Below are 24,544 nucleotides of genomic sequence, written 5' to 3'. Positions count from 1 at the left end.
TTGGTATGTGTATAGTGTGTACTTTTTTTAGTAAAAGGATAAGTATCTTCAGGAATAACCATTACCTGAGTGGCAGCCCGGCCACCTGTGTGATTTCCCTCAATCCTGAGCAGCCAGGTACGCGATCGAGCTGGCCGCTCCCCTCCCCTTTCCACCTGATGTGTCCATGGTGTTACTATGCAAAGCGTGTGGCTGTTTAGACAGCAGTTGCTCTGACTGGCTAGAGCTGGGCATGTCCATTGACCCAGCCTTAGGAGCTGTCAAGTTTGCCATTTAGACCAACAAGAAATAAGGCAGGAAAGCTGTGAACGGTGAATCTGAAGCAGTATTGTTCTGGGACTGTCAGGGCAGGAACACATATCTGTGATTCCTGGAGCAGAAACAGCCTGGCTCTACTTCTTAGCCCCTTGCCACATTGTGGGCTCAGGATAAAAGTAAGATCAATACCGGACATGGCACATTAAAGAGAGCTGGAGCCCAGGGCCTGTGTCCCCACCCCAGGAACCCTGGCAGCCTGGCGGGTTCTGCTGTCACCCAGAGTCTGTGTGGATCTGCATTTCCCTGTAAAAAGCCAGGGAGTGGAGAACCACACTGGCAGTGACCAGATTGCCAGTGGTGTCACCAACGTCTGCCTGTACAGTTGGGGCTAGGTTTTCTGGAACCCATGACCCTGGTACCAGACTTAACTTCCCAGGTGCCTCTGCAACAGCTGTGGTTCTGCAGCAGCATGGAGTCAGGTGACAGCACAGAGCAAAGGGTGGGACGTGGCCTCATCTGTGCCACAGTGACCCCAGCAGACAAAGTGATGGGGAAAGGTGTCCATGCTGTGCTGCTGGAGGTCAGCGTGGCTACCCAGGGTCCGAGTCCACGCTGTCCCAGGCTGTGTCAGGCAGAGTCCCTGAGTCTGGACCCTGCCTGTGCTGTCGTGCACGCTCATGCCTGCTGGGCAGCCCTTTCCTGCCAAGCTCTGATGGACTGCAGTGAAGGCACCTGGAGAAGGTGATTCAGCAGGAGGGGCAGGTTAGGATGAGGTTACTGAAACAAGTCTCACAAGTTGCAGTTCCCCACTTGACCTCCTAATTCCTGTAAAGAAATTACAAAGTAGGCACCATAAAGAGTCCTTTCTTGAAACACTTCATTGGCTAAAGAAAGAGACTTCATCCCCCTTCATTTGTATGCTACCCCAAGGAGGTCTTGAGGTACCCTAGGGTTCTCTCCCAAGCAAGAGGATTAGGGGATACGACATACCATGGCCAGTAACCTTTCTGGCTCCTGTGTCTGGGCTGTCCTTTTGGATGCTCTGTGTCCTACACTATTACCCTGGTGAATTATCCTTTTCATGGCCCCTACTGACTGAATACCTGCTATCCTGAGGTAGCTTCCAGAACAACTCTTTTGGTTTTATTTTAGAAAGTTTCCATCTCAGGCTTCTGTTTTGTGGAAGTTTCCCTATAAATATTTCCATCTTGGTGCATTGTTGACATTAGCAGTACCAGGTTGTTTTTCTTTACTGTATCTGAGGCTGATCTTGGATCTTTCTGAAATCCACAGATTGTGCTATATAGTTACCTGTTTTGAAGTTGCAACATTTCATTTGGAATTTCTTTGTTCCTACACAGTTTCTGCCTGGTCAGTTTGTATCCTGTTAGCAAAGGTAACATCCGTTACAAACTGGTAAGTCAATTGTTCATTGTCACATTCTGATTAGTTTAGGAGATGGGAGCAACAAGTCTGCTCACAACATCAATCAGTTTATTACTGTATGAATAAGGACCTGATGGCTGAGTTGCAGGATAAATTTCTAAATTGAAAGCATAAGTCTTTGTATCTACAAAGGCAGACATTTTTATGCCATATTTTGACTCATTGTTCTTGTACATTCCTGCAGTTACCATGAGAAATCCCTGCTAAGTACAGTACACTAATGAATGCTTTTGGTGGTCAGACTAAATATATTTTTAAATATAGTTATTGGTGCAAACAGAATGTTTTACTCTCTCAGCCTTTGTGTATTTTAGAGCATCTTGTAGCATTTCATCTGTTACAGTTTCCAGCATTGAATGGCAGTGCTGGTATTCTGGCCAATTTGTTGTATTTCTGCCAAGACCTCCACTGGATTTTTTTGGACCTAGTTCTTATATTGCATTGTTCCATTTGGATTCGTGGCCATTTCTCAACATTTTGACCAGTCAAGTATGTACTCACGCTGCTGTTTCCTTTATCATCTAAATCACAGAATCTGCTTTCCTGAGTCTGTATGGGTTGATTCTTGCTCCATTTCACTTCACAGCAATTTTGGCTCACATGGCCAGCATCAGAGCCGCTGTCATCATCCGCCCACATCACTCTTCTGTTATAAAGGCATATATTTTACCATAATCCATCATCTTCACCCAAGCATGAGAAATCTGATAATTCACTTTTGACCTCCTCCAAAATTTGCAAATCTGGCTTCTCACGTGCCATTGTACTGAATTGGGCTGCTTCTACCAGGCAAGTCAAAAGAAAAAAAGAGTTTTTAACTAATCCCGGAGTGGTGTGGGTCTGTTGGACCTCTGATCCTCTGTTGTGGCAAGATGCAGAGAATACTCCATGGAGGCCAAGAATAAGGCAGACAAGCTTCATTAACCAGGAGATGACACAGGACATGGGGTCTGGAGGATGGTCTCCCAGGACTGGTGTCTGGACATTAAATAGGGGGAGATTTCCAGATTTGAGGTTTGCTCTTTATTTGGTGCCATTTTTGGTGCTAGGGTTGGAGATGGAGTGGCTTTAGAGGCGATAGGGACTTCCTGAGATGTCATCCAGGACAGAGGTCTGTCTTGCGGCTGCTTAGTCTGTGTGATTCATCAAAGAGGAAACTGGGAGGAGTAGGCAGGGGACTCAGGAGGGCTAATGTGGAGTCTGTTTAAATATGTACATGGCAAGGTGACACAGCGTAAGGTGGGTAAAAATCCTGTTTTACCACTTCTGCAAACACGCACACACCTTATACACCATAGCAGTGAGGAAACACACAGATTGCTTCCTGAGCCCCTCAGGCAAGTATAGAGATACACAGCTGGCTCCTGTTACACTAAAGTGCAAACTGTGTAACTCAAGAAAAGTCGGGATGGGCCCACTGGACCCCATGTCCTGTACCTGGCCTTGAGTGTCTGTGGACATTTCTTAATCAGGAAAATGGCTTCCTTTCTTTGCTTCTTTCTAGCGCTTCGTAGAGTGTCCTGGCCAATGGCCAGGGAATCCAGGTTGGGCACCAGTGAGCCACGCCCAAGAGCCCCTGAGTTGCTGATCTGGGGAGGGGAAAAGGAGGTGATTGCTTGGTTTTGATGCATTGCCAAGGCTCAGGTCCCTGGTGTTGAGACCTCGTAACCATGTTCTGCCAGGAATTTGAGGACAGTAATTGTATTATTGTCCAAGTCCTCATGGGTGCACCTAGCTATTAATAAATAGTCGTCCATATATTTTTTTAAGAGTCAACTCTTAATTCTTTGGCTAATGCATCCCAAGTAGAAGAGGACTATCCCTAGCCATTGAGGAAGTGCTGTCCAAGTATACTGAATAGTCCCCTGTGATTTAGGGTTTTGCCATCCAAAGGTGAGTAAACATCCTGGCTCCAAATGGAGGGAGATACAAGAAAAGGCTTCTCTCAGATCCAGGACAGTGAAGTCTGTAGCTTCCTGGGGGCCTGGTGAGCAGGGGTAAGGGTTAGGGACTGGGGTGTGTAGGAGTGAGTGCCTCATTAATTGCACAGAGGTCTGTAACAGACTTGTACTCCCTAGGGGTTTCTTCATGGACAGAGTGGGAGGAGGAGCATTATAGAGAGACTGACAAATGTCCATGTCTCAGAAACTTAGTTTAATTTGAATACTTCTTGGCCTCAGGTTTGAGGGGGTACTGTCTGCTCCAAGGATGGTCTACTTCAAGTTTAAAGTGTGCCTTATATTTTTAAGACAAGTTCTTGACACATACTTCAGGCTGGCCTTGAGTTCACTATGTAGCCCGTGCTGGCCTCAAATTTGTGGTGATCCTCCTGCCTTGGCTTCCAGAATGCTGGAATGACAGGTATGTGCCGCTACATCTGGTTTGAACTGTGTGTTTAGGAGGTCTGCGTTCACAGCACACCCTGGTGTGTCACTGTCCCAAACTAATTCTGTACTGGGCTGTTATTGCTCAGGAATCTGCTGAAGTCCTGCATTAGGAGTATTAAGGGGTACTAACAGATGGTTCCCTGCTCAGACCGCACAGAAACTGTATCTGACCTCCCTAAGAGGTACAGACGCTGCATCTTCCTGACAAAGGAATAGGAGATCCAGGACATGCAGAGAGAAGGGGTCGTGGCAGTGGATCCAGCCTCAGAACTCGGGGAAAGTACAGCGTCCCTCCTCGGGCTGCCCATCAGCACCTACAGGTAACATCAGAGACGGGGCAATAGCCAGGCTAGCTCAGGACACAGGAGCTGCTCCTGGGTCCAGGAAGAATGTGCCTCCCCTCCCACCGTGCCAGCCCCCCCCCCAGGCTCTGCCGGAGCGAGCCTCACAGCTCTGATGGCGGTGGACCTGGAGCACCGGCTTCCTCTCGGGGGGAACCCGTCTGTCACCGGTTTGGCATGAGACGCTGCCAGAACAGGGCCTTCTAGCCTGGTTTGGGTTATGACATTTTCTCCAGTGATCTCCTTTCAGGATTTCTGCCGCCTCCGTGTTGCCCTGACGTGGAAGTTGAATTACATCATGCGAAGCCACATCTCTGCCTCGGATCTCTTTTCCTTCTTTACCTGCTCTGCTTGGTGACGCCTATCGCAGACTTTGAAGGCCTCCTGCACCTGCGCCCACAGTGGCGTTTGGGGTCCTGCCTCAGGCATCTGGGACTTTTCCCTTGTGCGTGAAGCACTGTCCATTACATACTGTTGTGTCCATCAGGGCTGTCCTCTGCCAGTGCTGGGCCAGCGCTAGCGTACTTTCAGAAGACCTCTGCGGGATTTGAAATACTGCACTTTCTCCTCCTTTGTGCATTATCTCTGCGCCCTTCATAGCTGACAGATTTAACCTGACACCTCCTCATTCCTTCTAAAATAAAAGGTACAAAATGATCCCTTCTGGCCTCAGGGATAGAATTTTCAGGGTCCCACTTGGGGTCCAGAGGAGGGACTGGCTCTCCCTGGCCTCCAGGCATCACGGTCGGGAATGTTAGCTGCCAGCCTATCTGTGTCCCCTGCCGGCTTTTTAAGAACAGGCAGGGCTTTCTCATCACGAGTGCTATGGTGGGTCAGCACTGCAGTCTCTTGCAGTCAGAAGAAAAACTGTTCTCAATAAATTAAACACAAAATAAAAACCTCAATAAAATAAAATACAATCCCTAAACTTCCCAGGACTCTCAGAGAAACTGCTGAACCCTCCTTTAACCTGAGGCTTGGCTACCTCTGAGACAGGAAGGGTATCTGACAACTCCCACCCCCCACCTGCACTTCCGGTAGGGAGGGCACACAGCCCCAAGAGAAGTGGGGTGCTAGTTTGTTTCCTGACCTCAATCCCACTGGGGACGGGGCTGCTGGGGCAGGAGCTGGAGGGGGTGAAGGCAGAGGGGCCTCTTGGGTAAAGGGGAAAAACCGGAAAGAACTCTTATCAGCTGGTCCAGAAGTCAGAGAGGGCACCGTGCTGGGCACGGGAGGTGTGGATCCCTGCTGGCGATGGGCTGGTTGAAAGCAGGGTCTGTGGGACGTGTAGGCCGCAGCCACACAAACTGAACTGTGCCTGAGTCTGTGGGCCTGCTATGAATTCATAAAAACATACACGTAAGGGAGAACTGACCACTTCCCTGTCACATGAGAGATTTAGCTGGAGAATAGGATTAGAATCCAGAAACCCAGTCTGTAGCCAGTATTCATGGTTTCCCAATTTGTACTGAGGCAAGATCAGCCTTAGTGCTAGGTGTGGGGGTGCACACGTGTCATCCCAGCACTCAGAGGCTGAGGCAGGAGGATTGCTCCAAGTTCAAAACCAGCCTGGGCTACAGAGTGAGTTCAAGACCAGCCTGAACTGCACAGTGAGACCCTGCCTCAAAAAGACAGCAACAACAAAAGGATCAGCCGTAACCAGCTCCCTTAAATTTGCCCCAGTTAGCTGAAGACATCCCAGTGGTGAGCCCCCTGGAGTACTCTGTGGTTCCGTGGTGAGACCTTTACCAGACTGAGAGACCTGGAGTCGCCACCATTTGGTCACAACTGGCATCAGAGAGCAGCCAAACACCAGTGGAGAGCCTTTCCCGTCACTTGCCGACAGCATCTCTAGGGGAAACAGCAGCCACAAACAGAGTAGCAGGAAAAGCAGTCTGCACAGGTGAGGTTACAGCAGCCAGCGCAGCACCATCAGGCAGAGTCTTCCCAGATGAGCACACAATCCAAGCACGTCAGAAACCCCTGCAGATACAGGAGCCACACGCAGGGGACGGCAGTGAAAGTCCCATAGCTCTGCTGGTGTCCGGGTGTTTCCAAACCGCAGTCACAGACCAGACCCAGAGATGATAATGTGGATCGTTTGGCCGCATTGTTGGGGTTCCTTGGGACTCTGTGTAACAAACTTCTGTTCTATACTCACAGCAAAGGCTTTCAAACAAAGACTTTCAAAATACGGGTCAGAGAGGTAGAGGACCTGCTGCCAGTGAGTCCTGCTGAGTCCAGCAGACAGCGTGGAGTGAGCCTGAAACCTGGCTCTGTGCCTTAGACTCCCATTCCCTCACCTGCCTTTTTCTTAACTGGTATCTTTAAAAAAGGGGGAAAGAATTAACAATGAATTAGATGGTGCAAATCTGTCTTTTTAAGTTGATGGAGAAATACGATATTTCTTTGATAAAGAGCACCTAAAGAGATTTGTGACCACCAAGCCAGCACTCCAAAGAATGCTCAAGGATTTTTGAGAATTCTCAGAAGAGAAAATGAAGCTGACACTGACGAAAGACCTGAGCAGAGTGAGTACACCAAGTAGGGTGAGGAGTTAGGTAGAAAGGAAAGGAAGGGAGTGAGCAACAGAAACACGAGGCAAAGACAGGAATAAATCATCACCTCTCAGCAGGAAACAAAGTCCAGCAGTGTGCTGCATACGAGGAACCTTTCACCCCAAAATAAACTCAGGATAAAAATCAACGGCTGGGAAACAAGAACCCATGCAGTGGGATCCCTAAGCAGGAATAGCTATCCTGTAAAGACGTTCAGAAAGTCACTATATACTGGCTAAGAGAATGATCCAAGAGGAAGAGATAATTATTAATATATACACCCCAAACAACAGCACACCCAACTTCAGAAAACAAATACTACTGAATAAAAAAGACCAAATAAACATAAACATTGCATATTATATTCACAGTAGTTGTTCAGAGCACAAGATACAGGTATGAAACACTGTCAAGAAAATCACTAGCACAAAACTTTCCCTTCAGTGAACTGAGAAACCATCTATACAGCTACCTTAACTGTATTGTGTTTATATTTATTTTTCCTTTTCTCTTCCTTTCCTCTTTCTCCCATCACAGTTTTTCTTTTTAATAACGCACTTTCAAATAATCAGTGCTTTACAGATGAAATCAAGGGAGAACTAATACAGCTTTTAGAACTAACCAATCTCAGCACAGCATATCGAGACTTACGAGAGGCAATGAAAGAGTCCTGGGGGGAGTTTATACCTGCGAATGCCTGGATCACACAAACAGCCAGCCCAACTAAAAATCCTAATGATGCACCCCAAGGCCATAGAAAAATAAAAACAATCCAAACCTAAAGCTAGTGTAAGGAAGGAAATTATAAAGATCCCAGCAGAAATCAATGAAATTGAGGCCAAAAAATCAGTAAATCAAACGGTTGGTTCTTTGAAAGAATAAATGAAATATTCAAACCTTTAGCCAATCTATCTTTAAAAAAATCAAAAACACCCAAATTGATACAATTAGAATTGAAAAACATATTCTGGGTATCATGGTACACACCTGTAATCCCAGCACTCAGGAGACTGAGGCAGGAGGATCACTGAGTTCACAACCAGCCTGGGCTATAATACAGTGAGTTGTAGGCCAGTCTGAGCTACATGGTGAGCCCCTGTCTAAAAAGGAAAGAAAGAGCTAGAGAGAAACACAAAGAATGAAAGGGGAAGTGACAATGGACACTGCCAAAGTCAAGATTGTTAACTACTCACAGTTCTGTGAACTGATGCAGTAGAGAATTTAGAAGAAATAGATTCCTAGATACATAGGAATAACCAACACTGAACCAAGATTTTAAAAGTTTGCATAATTCAGACAGACAGTGAAATTGAAGCAGTAATTATGAAAAAACTATCAACTAAGAAAAGCCCAGCTCCAGCTTCAGGGAAGAACGAGCATCCGTGCTCCTCAAGCTCTTCGATAAAACTGAAAGGGAAGGAGGGCTCAGAGCCATTCCTGGAAGCTGGGTCACCCTGGGTCCAAAATCAGACCGGGACGGAACCACAAAAGGGAGCTATAGACCAGTCTCCTTAATGGGGATAGATGCAAAACCCTCAACAGGATCCAGTGCAGATCAATCTCCTTCAGGGACACAGATGCAAAAATCCTCCTCAACAAGACACTGGCAAAACAGAATACAACAAATCATTAAAAAGACCCCACATCCTGACCAAGTAGGCTTCATCCTAGGGATGTAAGAGATGGTTCAACATACACAAGTCAATAAATGTAATATATTACATAACCAGACACAAGGACAAAATTGCATAATAGCGGATGCAGAAAAAGCCTTCGACAAAATCCAACATCCTTCCTTTTATTATAAAAATCCATGACAAGAAGCCAGGCATGATAACCCACACCTATAATCACAGCACTCAGGAGGCTGAGGCAGGAGGATCACAGTGAGGTCAAGGCCAGCCTGCATTACATAGTGAGACGCTGTCTCAAAACAGCAAGCAAACAAACAGACTGTGAAGGAAATAGGTGTAGAGGGACATTATCTCAACCTGATAAAAGTTAGTTATCACAAACCTATGGCTAACATCATATTTTCTCTTTAAAATCAGGAATAAGACAAGGATACCCACCATCACCACTCCTGTTTAACATAGTCCTCAAGATATAAACAAGGCCAGTTAGCCAAGAAAAGTAAAAGGGATATGTATAGTCAAATTATCACTATTTGCATATATGTTTCTTTACACAGAAGACCAAAAAAATCTACTAAACAACTAGAATTACTACACAAATTAGTAATGTAGCAGGATACAAAATCAACACATAAAAATCCTTTACACCAATAATGAATCCGTTGAGAAAGAAATTAGGGTAAAAACCACTAAATAAAACCACAGAATAGCACCAAGAGAAATTCGATTCTCAGAAATTATCCTAATTAAGGAAGTGAAGGGCCTCTACAACAAAAATTCAGTACTCTAAAAAGAAGCTATCCCGAAACAGAAAGATAGATATCCCTTGTTCCTGGGTAGGCAGAACCAATATAGTAAAAATGGTGATACTTCCAAAATTATATCCAGATTTAACACAACCCCAATCAAAATACTAACAGCATTCCTCAGGGAACTTGAGGAAAATCCCAAACTTCATATGGAAGCAGAAGAGACCAGAATAGCAAACACAATCCTGGCAAACAAGTGCAAAAGCAGAAAGCATCACAGTCCCAGACTTGAAATTACATTACAAAGCTACTGGGATAAAAACAGCATGATACTGGCACAGACAGATGTGTGGATCAGTGGAACAGAGGATATAGAAACAACCTCAAGTACACTCAACTATTTGATATTTGACAGAAGAACCAAAATGCACACTGCAGGAAAGACATTCTCTTTAATTAATGGTGGGGGCGAAACTGGCTGCCCACATGCAGAGGGATGAGTCTAGATCCATATCTGTCACCACACACTAAACCTACACAAGACGGACAAAGAACTAAATGTTAAACAGAAATAACTAACCTTCTGGAAGATAAAATAGGAAAAACTTTTAAAGTCATGGTATGGCAAGGACTTTCTGAGCAGCACCCCAGTTGCATAGGAAATAATACCAAGAATCCACAAATCTCCAAATTCTGCAGGGGTTGCATCAGTATACAACCCCGCCCACAGAGGAACAGAGTTACTTTTTCTCTTTTTCCCTACAGCCCGTCAAAAGGTGTAATAGATATTGTGAAAGGGAAAGAAACTGTTCAAAAGGAAGGATGACTAGGATGGAGGAAAGAAGAAAGGAAAACATATATATATGACAGCTAAGATAACTGCACTACTCGTTCCATTAGTTCACTGAAAGGAACAGTTAGTGCTTACATTGCTTGATCAGTTTCGCATGCCTGAATCTGGTAGTCTGAGCAACTTTGTTTATTTTTTGGTACCAGGAATTGAACTCAGGACCTTGCACTGCCCAGGCAGGCACTGAGCCACTGAGCTGTATTCCTAGCTTTTTTTTTTTTTTTTTTTTTTTTTTTTTTGGTTTTTTTTCATTTTTATCGGTACCAGGGATCGAACTCACGACCGCCTGCTAGCAAGGCAGGTGCTTATGCCGCTGAGCTAAATCTCCAGCCCCGTATTCCTAGCTCTTGAGCAACTACTTTGAAGACAGCAATATGCAATATAATGACCAGTGTTAATTTCCTATCTTGTTTTGAAATTTTGTATCATTTTTATTATCTTTTAAAAATAACAGTTAGGATCATATCAAATTAAACAGCTTCTGCACAGCCAAAGAAGCCACCAACAGAATGAAAAAACAATCCACAGAATGGGGGAAAAAATATCACCAGCTATTGCTCAGACAGAAGAATAGCATCTAGAATATATAACAAAGTCAAAAAACTAGAGCCTTCAAAATAAGATAATCTCAAAAGACCTGTTGCAGTCAGGGTTTGCAAGGAGAAAAAAACAATGCAGAACACATAACTAATACTACTTATAATGGTCACCCAAGGAGTCAAATACAAAGACAGTGCAGGAAATCTGTCCACACACTAAAGACCTAGAAAACCCAGCCCAGGGCCTGGATCCCACAGTGATGTCCTGCATGAGCCCTGCTGAAAACCAAGAGCCCATGACAATGCTCCCTGCTCAGTCCATCTGGAGGCCTAGAGCTCACAACGGTGACTTGTGGAAGTCTGTCACATGGATCTGCGCCGGAAGGGCCCCAAGGTCAGGGGCAGGAGGCTAAAAAGTCTGTGCCCACAGGCTGAGGGCTCTGCACTGGAGTCCAGAAGTAATGCTCAGAGTAAGGTCCAGGGCTCCCCTGAAGTATCACGACCATCCTCAGCAACAGTGAGGTCCAGAGCTCCTCCTAAAGTGAGAAGAGCTGAGTTCATATCAGAAAGCCAGCGTGACGAGCTTCTCCAGGAGACTGAACAGCACACATCTTCCCCTCCAGAGCCATGAAGCGATGCTCAAAGTAGAGACCAGAGCTTCCCCAAAGTGAACCGCAGCCACTCTCAGTGACAGCAAGGTCCCCACCTCCCCTGATGATGATAACAGCCAGGTTCATACCAGGAAAGCAGCTCAGCAGGCTCCTCCAGGAGAACCCACACCCCCAGATGACTCAACAACACTATCTCTTCCTCTCCAGGTCTCCTTTTTACCTGGCAACAGACTCGGGTGGGTGCTCCACGCTCAGCTCCACACTGATGCAGGTCAGCTGGTGCTACAAGTGACCAGCAGTTCTCAAGCCACTATAAGACCCATTCAAAAAACTCAGCGAGTGAAATGAACAGATGCTTAATGAAGAAGATGCACAAATGGCTAATAAATATGTGAAGAAATGTTCAGCGTCACTGGACATTAGAGAAATGCAAATAAAAACAACACCTGTATTACATCTTACACCAGAAGGAATGGCCCTCACCAAGAAATCAAATCATAACAATTCTGGTGAGGCTTTGAGGAGAAAGACACTTCTACACTGTTGGCTGGAATATAAACTAGTACAGTATGGAAATCCATATGGAGATTCCTCAGAAACGAGAAATTCCATTCAACCCAGCTATCCATCTCCTCTTAGGTATCTTCTGAGATTGCTTCCATCTCAGAAGCAAAAGTGCTTTTGCAAAAGTGTAACAGATACATATTACAAATTACACTTTCTAAGCCTAAACACACCCACACTTTTGTTAACAGATTAACATTTGTATCCACACAGAGTCTGTAATTACAGATAATGAAAGATGCAGATTTTTTTCAAATCCATTTTATTTCAATGAGAAAAAAGGAAACGAAAAAAGGAAAACAAAATTTGAAAACACATCAATCAGGGGGCAATGATGGTACATAAATCACGCATTGTCACACCCAAATCATTCACCCAGAGCACAAGACATCTGCATTCAATCGTCTGAACAGCATCTGCACAAAACTTTCTCTGCAGTGCATTCAGAGAAATCGGAAGTAGAAGTATCTTAACTAGTTTTTATGTAGACTACATGTTCTTTCAGCTTCTCACATTAGTGAGACAACATGGTGTTTACTGGTGTCTTATTTCACTTACGAGTATGGTCTCAAGTTGCAGAAGATGCAGATTTTTAATATATTCATTAGTATTTTAAAGTTCTGCTTCCGGGTTGGGGATCTAGGTCAGTAGCATAAGTGCCTGCCCGGCAAGCCCAACATAATTTTATTATTATGTTACTTCACCGGTACTGGGAAGGTCCTGAGTTCCATTCCCAGTACTGGTGAAGTAACATATAAATTAAAAAATAAAATTAAATACAGAAAAAAAAAAGTTCTGCTTCCACCCACACAAGAGTAACTGGCCCCCAGACTTGCTTTCTTATCCTACGCAACTAGAGAATTAGACACACTACCCACAACACCCCCATGTAGCCCCTGGCGTAGTCAGTGAGGGGCTGGCAGAGTGCAGGGAGCATGGTTGGGGGCGTCTGGCCTGCACCCCGATGCTGCTGTGGGGCTGGTGCAGAACCACGCAGCTCCTGCCCTGCAAGGAGCTGAGGTGCAGAGTCACTGTTCAGCTGCACACCCTTCGGAGAAGAAATCCACACAGCTGAGGCCTCCCGAACCCGAAAAGGGCCTCCTGGGAGCTGCTGCTAAAAGCTGCATACGCAGCCCGGGGCCCTGGGTCATCCCAGAGCTGATGCAGGGCTTGGAGACGCTGAGCTCCATCCAGCCTGAGGAGCATCCCCAGCTATGAACCCCTGAGGTTCTCAACAAAGATTCCAGGAGGGCCACACACCTATGTCACTGGGCTGCTCTAGCCCTAGAGTAAAGGCGACTCTCAAGCCATCCCTGCATAGCTTAGAATTCAGTTTTTTTTAAAAAATCATTTTTAAAAGGACCAAGAAAATCTGCAAGCCATTTAATTGTTAGGTGATACAAAGTCAGCATTCTTTCAAGGGACCTACAAAAGTGTAGACACTAGGCAGCAGAATATATAATATCTAGCATCTAACCAGAATTACTAGATACTTCGAGAAGCAGGAGAATGTGATTTAGACACAGCAGAAACAAGTCCAAAGAAACAGCCAGAATCAGCCTTGATAACTGCAGGCAAGCGAGTGGCCACACACTGCTCAGAAAGTTCTTTCCAGCCGGGCGTGGTGGCACACACCTGTAATGCCAGCACTGGGGAGGCTGAAGCACTGGAGGCTCACTGTGCGTTCGAGGCCAGCCTGGGCTACAAAGTGAGTTGAGGGCCAATTTGAACTGCATATTGAAACTCGGTCTCAAAAAGACAATAAATAAATAAACAAAAAGGAAAGAAAGTTCTTTCCAATGATTTGTCCTGTGTCCAAGCCATCGGCTATGTCTCCATCCGGGTACCCTGCTTCCTGTCAGGGCTGCAGGGCCTCAGGGGCTTGTTTGTTTCTCAGGCCGGAACCCCCGCGCCCACCCCCCCCCCCCAGCCTCACATGGAGGAGGTGTTCAACAAATGTTTGTTGAAAGTGCAAAATGAGACGCAGGGCCTGGAGAAAACTGCTGAGGTCACCAACCTGTGGTCAGGACAGCTGCACTGGCCATTGTTCTGAAAAACAGATGAGGTGGAAACTTAAATTAGCTCAGTCCATATTTGGTCTCAACCCGTATTTAGTTGGTGATTGCATGCAAGCCACCAGGCTGCTGCCAGCCAAGGAAAAAAGGAGATCTTTCCTCATCCCGGAGACGTGACACCAACCCCACCCCCAAGCCCAGGCACAGGGCCTGGCCCATAAAAAGTGCTGGTGAACGGTGGCCCCTGGAATTCCCTCAGCACGCCAGGAAGAGACAGGTACAAATAGGGTGTTTTAATTCACAGACAGTTCCTGCTGACTTGCCAGAGGCCAGCCTTGTGAGGAAGAGTCTCAGCTGTTCTCCTGGGCCTCTCACTTTACAGTAAAACAGACTGAGCCAGGTGATGGCCCATGCCTATAGTGCTAGCACTGAGGAGGCTGAGGCAGGAGAATTGCTGTGAATTCAAGGCCAGGCTGGGCTAGACAGTAAAATCAAGACCAGCTACAACTACATAGTGAGACCCTGTCTCAAATAACCCAAACAAAACAAAATAAAGAGTAAAACATACTGGAAAAAAAAATAGAAATGATGGGGGCCAGGAGACAATAAAATAGTTTGTAATTCCTAAAAATAAAATTTCCTTTTGTCCTACTAGTTTCTGCCTTCTTAGGAGTGGTGCTTTTATTTTTACTATCACTGATTAACAAAAAGTCTGCAGATGCTTTCCTAGGAAGCTCGAAGCGACGAAGTGACTACTTAAGTCGTTTAATATTCTGTGGGGCTGCAGGAACATCATTAACTATTTCCCCCGACTTTAAGGGATCTAGAGGGACATTTTCCCGATGGAAGGACCCCAGAAGATTCTATAATTAGACCAGGAACAGACACCAAATTCTGAGGCACTAGGACAAAAGAAGACCTGCCGTTTTAGAGTGGATATTTGATTTAGTGAAGGGGAAATGGCCTTCAGAAAGTGCTCTTAGTAAGAAATACGTTTCGAGGAAGAGTACGCCTCGTAAAATAACCTCAGGTATGCTGCTCGCTGTGGCTTTCATTTTTCTTCACCCCAAGAGAGAGACTATTTGTTGTTTTTGTTCTCCTTCCAGAGGAGAGGCTTAAATCCCAAACCCAGGGTTTTCCTCTGCCAAACATCAATACCCCTGCCTCAGCCCCGGGAATGGAACCCAGGGGTTTCATACTGAGCTGTTTGGAGATGGAGTCTCCTAACCAGGTTGGGCTTGAACCTGTGATCCTCCTGCCTCAGCCTCCCAGAGTGATGGGATTCCAGGCCTGCACCACCAGCCCAGGCTTCAGTATTCCTTTTTGTAACTAGTAATTCTAACGTTTTTTTTTTTTTTTTTTTTTTTTTTACAAACATGCCTGTAATCCCAGCACTCCGGGAGGCTGAGGCAGGAGGATTGTTGCGAGTTCGAGACCAGCCTGGGCTACAAAGTGAGCTAAAGGCCGGCCTGAACTGCATAGCGAGACCCTGTCTCAAAAAAAAAAAAAAAAAGTCAGATCCTGATTTAATGTTTACCCTCGTCTTATAGTAACCTATACGAAACGTGCCTTGTATAACTGACAAATTTTAAAACAGAATGCAACGCGCAATTACGACACAAAGAAAGCAGCGCGCATTCCCTACGGAGACGCTTCAGGCCGCGTCACGAGGCGCCTGCGCGCCGGCCGGTGTTGCAGCGACAGCGGCTCGGGTGGGCGCTGCTGCCTCCTCCCGATACGGACGCCTGGCTCGTGTAACCGCGTGAAAATTCCCCGGGTCCTGGGCCGCGTCGCCGCCCCTGCAAACCTTCCCTCGCGAGTAAGGCCGCGCTGACAGCTTCCGACCGGAACCCGGGCCGCGCAGCTTCGTTCCGTCTTCCGCCTGGCCCGCGGGAAGGCAAACGAGGGAGCGCACGGACCCCAAGGACTTGGAGAACGGGGAGAACGGGGAGGACGAGGAGAACGGGAGGCTGACGCAAGCTGACGGAGGTCCCAAACCCGCCGCCTGGGCCGCAGAGCACCTGGGACAGGGCCGTCCCGAGACCGGGTGCCTAAGCGGCTGCGCCATGCACAGCGGGACTGGAAATTGTCCGCTACGGAAGCCGCCTAGGAACACACCCGGCCGGGGCTCGCAAGGCGCTGGGCTCTGGGAGCGAGAGCTGAGCGGGAGCGGGGCGCCTCCGTGGCGCTGCGCGAGGACGGTTCGGGTTGTTGCGATGCTCCAGCGTCAGTCAGGCTGAGCAGGCCGGGACCGGGATCGGGGTATCTCCATGACAGTCCCGGTACGCGAGGGAGGTTCCCGCCACCCCCAGCCCTCAGCGGGGCCGCTGTGCAGCGCGGAGAACCAGGCCCGTATCCTGAGGTTTGGGACGCATGCATTAGGTTAGAAATTAAACACATTTCTAAGTAATCCATGGGTCAAAAGCAAATACACAGCTGGGCGTGTTGGCGCACACCTGTAATCCCAGCACTCAGGAGGCTGAGGCAGGAAGATCGTCGTGAGTTCAATGCCAGCCTGGCTACGTAGTGAGACCTTGTTTCATAAAACCAAAAAGCAAGGCTTTCTCTTTATATTATAAAAATATAAGTAAAGAGAAGGGAATGAAAAAAGAATTAAGATAGTTATGTACCTACAGCACCAGTTTCCCATGATGCGCGTGACCATTGTGTGCTGCAAACATGAACTAATAAAACATTTCTGTAAACTATAAAAAAAGACATAAGGGAATTTAGAAAATATTCTGAACTGAATGAAAGCAAAAACAAAATATCAAAATGTGAGATGAAGCTAAGGCATCCTTTAAATGGAAGTTTAGTGTCATGGGTAGAATATGAAAGACATTAAAAGTAATTATCCATGAAGTTAGAAAAAAGTAATAGTAGGATATGTGAAAGTCAAAGATTTGTCCCTTGAAAAGATTAGCAAAATTGATAAACTAGAAGAAAGAAAAGAGAAAATACAGATAATGAATGGTAGAGAAATAAGTATGTACGAATCTTACAGATAAGAAAACATTTAAATGACTTTTCTTCGAGTTCAACATCCTAAATGAGCTGAAAGCATTTCTTGAAAGGAAGGAATTATTACAACTGACTCAAAAAGAAAAAAAAAGAAAAGTAATCCTACACCTACTAGTAAAATCATTATTACTGGGCACATACATGATCCAGTCTAGCTCTCTGGAGGCTGAGGCAGGAGGATTGCCATGAGTTCAAGGTCAAGCTGGGATGCATAGTGAACTCACCCAGTCTGAACTACACAGTGACACACTTCCTCAAAAAAACCTTTTTTTTGTTATTAAAAACTTTCCCAGGCAGTTGTAGTGGTGCACACCTATAATCCCAGCACCAGGTAGGCTGAGGCAGGTAGTTTGTTACAAATTCAGACTGGTGTGGGCTACAAAGTGAGCTGAAGGCCAGCCTCAACTGCATAGCAAGACTGTGCCTCAAAAAGACAAAAAAAAAAAAAAAAAAAAAAAAAAAAAAAAAAAGATCAAAACAAAAAACCACTTTCCCACACAGAAAATCTAAAGTATGAAACTATTTATTTATTTATTTATTTTTGGTGCCAGGGATTGAACTCAGATCTTGCACTTGCCAGGTGGGTACTTGTGCTGCTGAGCTAAACCCCTGAGCCTAAAGTATGAAACATTTAATGAAGAAAAAAATACCAATATTACACAAACTTGTTCAGATAACAGAGGTGATGGGAACACTTTGGAACTCATTTTTGTAAGGCTATAAAAGACATGTTGCAAGCAGGCAGTCGTGAGTTCGATCCCTGGTACCGATAAAAATGAAAAAGACAAAAAAAAAAAAAAAGACATAATGTTACATCTTGACAAAGGGAATCACAGATGGAGATCTTGGTGAAGGTAACTGGTCCATGGACCATCACAACTTCACCACAGCAGTACAGAGCTGTATACACCATCAGTGAAGGGCTTTATTCAGAGTTATGTTTGAAAGTCAGTCAAGGAACTGGGGCTGGAGCTCTGTGTTACACTGACTATGTGGCATGAATGAGACCCTGGGTTTGATCTCCAGCACTGTGGGGAAAAAAAAATAGTGGGGTGTGGGGGTGCACACCTGGTAATCCCAGCACTTGGGAGGCTGAAGGAAGAGAATCGCTTTGGGTTCGAGGCCAGACTGGGTTATACAGCATGACCCTGTCTCATTATATCTAGAATGTCAATAAATAAATAATAAAAAGGCAATCAGCACGATTCATCACACTGACAGAAAAAAGAAAAATAATATGGTCACTAAAAAACAAAAAAATCAGCACCTCTCACTTATTTTTCAGCACTTGGGGGGCTGAAGCAGGAGGATTGCTTGAGCCCAAATGTCTGAGGTCTGCCTGGGCACCATCGTGAACTCTGCCTCAAAGCAAACAAAAACTCTACAAATTAGAAATATGGGAGAAACTTTCCTAGTTGGATAAAAGACTTCTACAGAAAACCTACAGGTAGCATATTTGACAATAACAAACTCAGTGTTTTCACCCTAAAGTTGGGTACCAGTCAAGAATGTCTTATTCTTGAGATCCTGGTCAATGCAGTAAGTCAGCTAAATAAAATAAAGACAGACACTAGAGAGGAAATAGTATGTTTCTTTTTTTTAAATTTTTAAATTTTAATTTTTTTGAAGAGTTTATTTTCAGGTACATTTGTCTACACAGAAGATTCTAAGGTATTTTTATAAATAGGATAAGAAAAGATTTATTAACATTACAGGATACAAGGTCACAAAAATTATATTTCTAATTGATAGCTTGGAAAGTGAAGTTTAAAAATAGCATTTCCAGCAGTGTCAAAATACAAAGCTTTAAATACTTAGGAATACATGTACATAATGATGTGAAAGCCCAGTTTGAAAGCTGTAATTCACCAATGAGGGAAATTTAAAACAACCTAAGTAAGTGGAGAGCTATGTCAAGTTTAGCAGCTGAAAGGTCAACATGATTAAGGTGTTGTTTCTTCCAAAATCAAAGTGTGGATTTCACACAATCTCCAGACCCCCAGTAGATTTTATGTAGAAAATGATAATCTGCTTTTAAGTTTGTATTTGAAAACGCAAAAGACCTAGGAGAACCTAAGTCATTTGAGAAAAAGAAAAAAACCTGCCGGTGGTGGACTGGATTAGTTTGGAAGCATTGCTGTAACGAACGGTCCCAGCCAGGTGACAGAAGGGAATTCCCTTCTAGCTCCGGAGCCGCGGAGTCTGAGAGCAAAGTGTCTGTCTGCAGGGTTGGCTTCTCCTGAGCCCTGGGCTTGTGGATGGTGGCCTTCTGCTCCCTGTGTCCCTCTGTGGACATTCCCGTGCCTGTGTCTGTCCTCATGCAGCAGACATCTAGCATGTCAGACTCTCATGTGGTCATGGGTGGGGCTTTGGGAAGGGGATGGGGATGGGGCGCCATACTCATAAGTGGGTCCACTGGCAAATCCATGGCTGAATGTGCTGGGGTGTGGTTAGGGTTCACAAGGGAAAGGATTTAATACAGGGCACATAATTTATGGGATCTTTTTATGATATTGGCCCACAGAGTCAAACGCAAAAGAATGCAGATTGCCCCTTACACTAGAGACCCAAAGATTCCAGCTGAGGGCCCGGATCTTGTAGCAAAGTCCTGCCTGAGTCCAGCGGGACGCCTGGGGCCCACGGCAGTGTCTCATGCAAGTCTGCTTCACTGGGAAGATGAGCGGTGGAGGCTGGAAAGCCTGCACCAGTGAGGTGAAGGATCTGTGCCCGCAGGCTGAGGGATGTGCTCAGGAGACAGGAAGCGATGCTCAAAGTAGGACCAGGGCTCCCCCAAAGAGAACCACAGCCACTCTCAGCCACGGTGAGATCCTGAGCTCCGCCACGGAGAACAGCTGAGTTCACACCAGGAAGCCAGCCTGACAGCTTCTCCAGGAGAATCATCAGCGCACCCTCTTCTCCTCCAGGTTTCCTTTTATTCTGCTGGCAGCGATCCTCAGGTGGGCCCTCCGCACCCAGCCCTGCACTGACTCAGTTCAGCTGGGTGTTACGGTGGACCATTAGTTAATCCACAGCAATCCAAACCTGGTCAACTTGATAACCAGACACATTTCCTACAGCCGTAGTCTCCAGTAGCAGATTCGTGAAAAAAAGTTAACATGTCTTGATCTATTCAGATTCGTATAACAATTACCCATATACAATTCTTATTAGACTCATTCCTGTACCAAGAGCAAAATATCCACAGAGTGATCAAAATTCAAGGTTAAAACCAAAATATTTTGACTAATGAACCTGATTACAAACATATCTAAAAGGACATTGAAATCATTTGAAAAGCTATTACAATCACAGTCCTTGCTTCCTATTAACTTTTAAAAATGGCACAGCAATACTGAAAAACAGGAATTGCCTGCCTTTCAAATGCACTCTTCCCTTCAGGAGAAAGGCTGCAGTCCCTGTTTCCATCGCCCTGTTCTTCCCCCCGACCACGTTCTGCTCTGTTTAATCCTTGCAGCCCACATCTCCGCTGGCCCTCCCCTCTGGCCAAATGCTTCAAAGCACCCTGCTGGCTCCTGCTTTTAATTTTGAGCACTGATCTGGCCAGAAGCCCTTGACAGTAACCATGTCACTGTCCAACAGGAGACTGTACTGAACTTTTTCTGCCACCCAGGTAATATCTCTAACTGCAACTTAAATGCAGACCAACTTCCTGCCAAAGCACAACACGTACCACCAGGGACCTGGCAGCCATCTCACAAGATGGACCTGCAGACCATCTCACAAGAAGCCTCCCGAGGCTCACCTGACCGGCAGCATTTCCAGCAATGCTCTGATTTTCCAGGCTCTGACGGGTCTCCCATATAGCTTACAGCATTACAGGGGCTGCCTTTCTGGTCAGTCTCTCAAAAAATGCCCAAGGCTCTTAAGTCACATGATGGTGCTGGGGATTTAGCTCAGTGATGTAAGTGCCTGCCAGGCAAGCGTGAGGTTGTGAGTTCGATCTCTGGTACAAAAAAAAAAAAGAATCAAGCCACATGCCGAGAAACATTACAGCAATGACCCCACTCTCCTGGTACCAATTTTGCCTTCGCTACTTTTCTTGTTGCTAGGACAAAACACCTGATGCCCAAAATTAAGGAGGAAAAGATTTATTTAGCTCACTGTTTGCTGAGGTTTCAGTCCATAATCAGCTGGCTCCAAGGCAGGGTGGTATGGCAGAGGGCAACAGTTCATGGCAGCAGAAGACAGCAAAAGCAGGAGAGGAGACAGCCTGCCTCTTCCCATCCCTTATGGGTAGGCTGCTGCCGCAGAGCAGGTGCAGCACTCACCCCCTTCATCCCAGCACTGCACCATGAATCAGTCACCAACTCCAGAGACCTGCCGCCAAAACTGCATGAGGCTTTGGGGGACCATCCAGACGCAAACCCTAACTGCTGTTAGGAGGCAGAGACCTGCTCCTGGGGTGTGGCTGGAGTGGGTGTCTCCCCCAGCTCCTCCCTTCTCTCCCTGCTTCCTGGTCACTATGCTGCCAGCAGCTGTCTTCCACCAGACCCTTTCACCAGGTTTTTCTGCCTTGGACCTGGCTAACTATGGAATAATCCTACTGAAACAATAACCCTAATGCTTGCCTCCTCTCAGAAGGGGGTGTTGGAGGTGGTATTTCAGTGATGGGAAAGCCACCAGGCAAGGGCTGGGCATGCACAGCTGTGGCCTCTTGAGGCCCTGTAGACTCTGACCGCTGAGCGAGACGAACTGGTCACCGAGGGCCACTCCGTCAAAACAGTGCCCAATAGCAGCGTTCGCTTCGGACACTTCCCCTGCCCCGGCAGGGTCCCCTGGTTACCAGCGCACGAAGGGGCCAAAGCCATGTGGTAAATAGAAGCCATCAGCCCAATGCATTCACACTCACTGCACGGCAGGATCCAGGCTCTTCCCTCTAAGCGCTGGCCACTTCCAGGCTGGAAAGAAACAGCACTGGAAAGGAGAGGGCCGTCTAGTATTACTTCACCAGGGCCTGGTGTTGTTGGGGAGCTGTGTTTGCAGGCTGTCAGCCCTTGGGGTGCAGTGGCCCAGAGCCCTCTGCCATGAGCTGTGTGTCTTAGGAAGCGCGGGGAACCCGGCCTCCTCCCCGCTGCCTGCACCGTGGCGGCTGCACGTGGCGCAAGGCCCGGGCTCCGCCACCTCCGAGCCACAGACCCGAGGGTGGCAGTGCAGTTCCCAGCGCAGCCACCGCGCGCACCGCGCCCCGGGGACCTGCAGGCGGGAGCCAGGGTGCAGAGGGGCCGGGCGGTCAGCAGCGGCACCAGCCCCGCGGGCCGCAGCGCCTGGTCCCCGCCTGTCCTGTCCGCGCTGTGCCCGGGGCTGCCCTGGGGCCCTTGCGGGGTCCCGGGCTGGCGGCTCCAGAAGGGCTCTGGTGCGGGCCGCAGACACTTGGAGACAGTTGCAGATTCCGTTCCGCACAGTCATGTCCCGGCCTCCCCACCCCCGGGTCGTTTCCCGAAAAAGACAGCGCAGCCGGGCCAGCTCGCAGCAGGCGCCGCTGTCCGCTGTCCGGGCGCTGGGCTGCAGCTGCCCAGTGGCCTGCGCTCCTCAGCGAGCCCCTGGGCCTCCTCCTGGGCCGGGAGAGGGGCGAGGAGGGTCCGAAATCAGAGCTCCACGCAAGTCACGCCAGCCCTGCGCCACTGGAGACAGAAATCGCAAAACTCCACAGGGAACCCTGCTCCTTTGGCTTTGAGGTGAGACCTGACTCCCTTCATTCATCATTCGCGCGTGGGCTCTGCTGGATCACTTCCCACGGGAAGCGCAGCTCCCGGCCCTGGGTTTCCTGCACCCCAGCCCGGGGTAGGTGAGGTTAACCCCGCCCCTCCTCGGCCTCCAAAGTGGATTTCCCCGACCTCTGTCTGGTACTCAGCAAAAAATTACCAGGCAGGCAGGAAGCAGGACGAACTGTGAGGAGAATGAGCAGACCTGGAAGCTAGCAGAGGGGCATTTCAGCAGTTACTATAAACACATCCTGTGCATCAGAGAAGGTAGGAGAGCCAGGCCGGAGCCCAGGCCAGCAATCCAGCTCTCTGAGAGGCTGAGCCCAGCCCTGGCAATTTAACAAGAATTTGCCTGAAATATTAAAAAACTTAGCTGGGTGTGATGCCTCACTCCTGGAATTCCCAGCCTCAGAAGGATCATCGTGAGTCTGAGGCCAACCTGGGCCACACAGCAAAACCCTGTCTCCAAAAAGTTTATACATTTAAAATATATTTTAAAGGAGCTGGGGATGTAGCTCAGCCATAGACTTAATCCTCAGTGCTGAGAAAAAAGAAAGAAAGAAGAAAAAAGGGAAAACTGTTGTAGGAAGTGGTAACACAGTAAGCAGAGACTTAGAATGTTGGAAACACCAAAATGGGCTTCTAGAGTTAAAAATGCCAGTGTCTGAGACGGAAAATGCACTTTTTGGGATTAACAACCATCGAGTATAGGGAGATAACGAATTAAAAATGGCAAGAGAAATTGGGCAAAAAGAAACAGAAAAATACTGACCTGGAAGATAACATTAAGTTATCTATAAGCGGACACTACAGGAAAGGAGGGAGGAGGATAAGAAAAAACTGGAATAAATGATGTTTGAGATTTTACTTGATGAAAATCATACACCCCAAATTTGGAGAAACTCAATGGAATGTAATCACCAGAAAGCTATAGCAGAGCACATCATAATCCAGATATTTAGAACCACTGATAAGGGAAACCAAGAAGCAACGAGAGCCAGGCCTGGTGGCAGTATTCGGGAGGCTGAGGCGGGAGGATCACTGCTAGTTTGAGCCCAGCCTGGCTACACAGTGAGTTCAACGCCAGCCTGAACATAGCGCGAGAGGCCCTGTCTCAAAAAACAAAACCCAAAAACGGAGGAGGAGGAGGAGGAAAAGAAACAATGACAGAAAAGGAGCACATTACTGGGAGAAACAAAGATAAGACTGATCCGGACAGCCAGCGGTGGTAGCACACACCTTGTTAGCTGCACTCAAAGGCTGAGGCAGGAGAACGGTGACTTGGACACAGCCTGTGCAATGTATGGCCTCAGCAGATACTGTCTCAAAATAAAAACTAAGCAAAGGCTGGGCATACAAGGGCCCTGAGTTCAGCTCCTAGAACTGCCAACAGTTTTTTCTTGGAGGTGGGGGCGGCTATCATAGGAGATGGCAGGCGGCAGGCTAGGAGGTCGGCTCAGAGACCCGCAGCTGGAGCCTGCTGTGATATCCTTGGAACTGTGTGCACACTTTGATTTTGTGCTTTTGCAACTGAGGGAGGAGTTTCGGTGGTTTCTTTTTTATTTCTTTCCTTCTCTATTTGTCTTTTCTGTCTCCTCCTTTTTTCTTCCCTTGTCACACCCTTATCTTTCCTTTGTTCCTCTTTTCACTTTGCATATACATAGTTGGTGTCTATCTCTGTGTGAGACTTAGAGGGAAGAGTGCTTTCTCTTAAACGGAGCCTTTCGTGGGCGGGCGATCAGAAAACCCTCACCCCAGCTGCCTGCACAGGACCCAACCGAGAATGCTCAGGGCTGGGGCTGCGGCTTTAGCCCAGGGGTGTAAGTGTCCGCCCGACAAGATCATAAC

General features: G+C 47.0%; 1 protein-coding gene and 1 long non-coding RNA gene across 2 annotated transcripts in view; one reads left to right on the top strand and one right to left on the bottom strand.

Annotated features, from left to right (window-relative positions):
• Window positions 1-13,304: 13,304 nt before the first annotated feature.
• Window positions 13,305-16,307, bottom strand: LOC134470425 (uncharacterized). Its single transcript, XR_010039290.1, has 2 exons — window positions 15,760-16,307; window positions 13,305-13,986 (listed from the first exon to the last, which is right to left on the bottom strand). It is a non-coding gene; the product is annotated as an uncharacterized LOC134470425 (long non-coding RNA).
• Window positions 16,308-17,809: 1,502 nt separating this feature from the next.
• LOC106026258 (uncharacterized) overlaps window positions 17,810-24,544 on the top strand; it is a 30,090-nt gene continuing 23,355 nt past the window's right edge. Inside the window, exons 1-3 of the mRNA XM_063225275.1 lie at window positions 17,810-17,827; window positions 21,663-21,805; window positions 22,037-22,669. Of these exons, the coding sequence (XP_063081345.1) occupies window positions 17,810-17,827; window positions 21,663-21,805; window positions 22,037-22,669 (794 nt within the window). The remainder of the gene's footprint in view (window positions 17,828-21,662; window positions 21,806-22,036; window positions 22,670-24,544) is intronic.

Source organism: Cavia porcellus, unplaced genomic scaffold (assembly GCF_034190915.1).
Source record: "Cavia porcellus strain 051 isolate PalLab524CR breed Dunkin Hartley unplaced genomic scaffold, mCavPor4.1 scaffold_15, whole genome shotgun sequence".
Classification (NCBI taxonomy): Eukaryota; Metazoa; Chordata; class Mammalia; order Rodentia; family Caviidae; genus Cavia; species Cavia porcellus.
The sequence above is the reverse complement of the archived record's forward strand: the minus strand, read 5'-3'. Positions and strand labels throughout refer to the sequence as shown.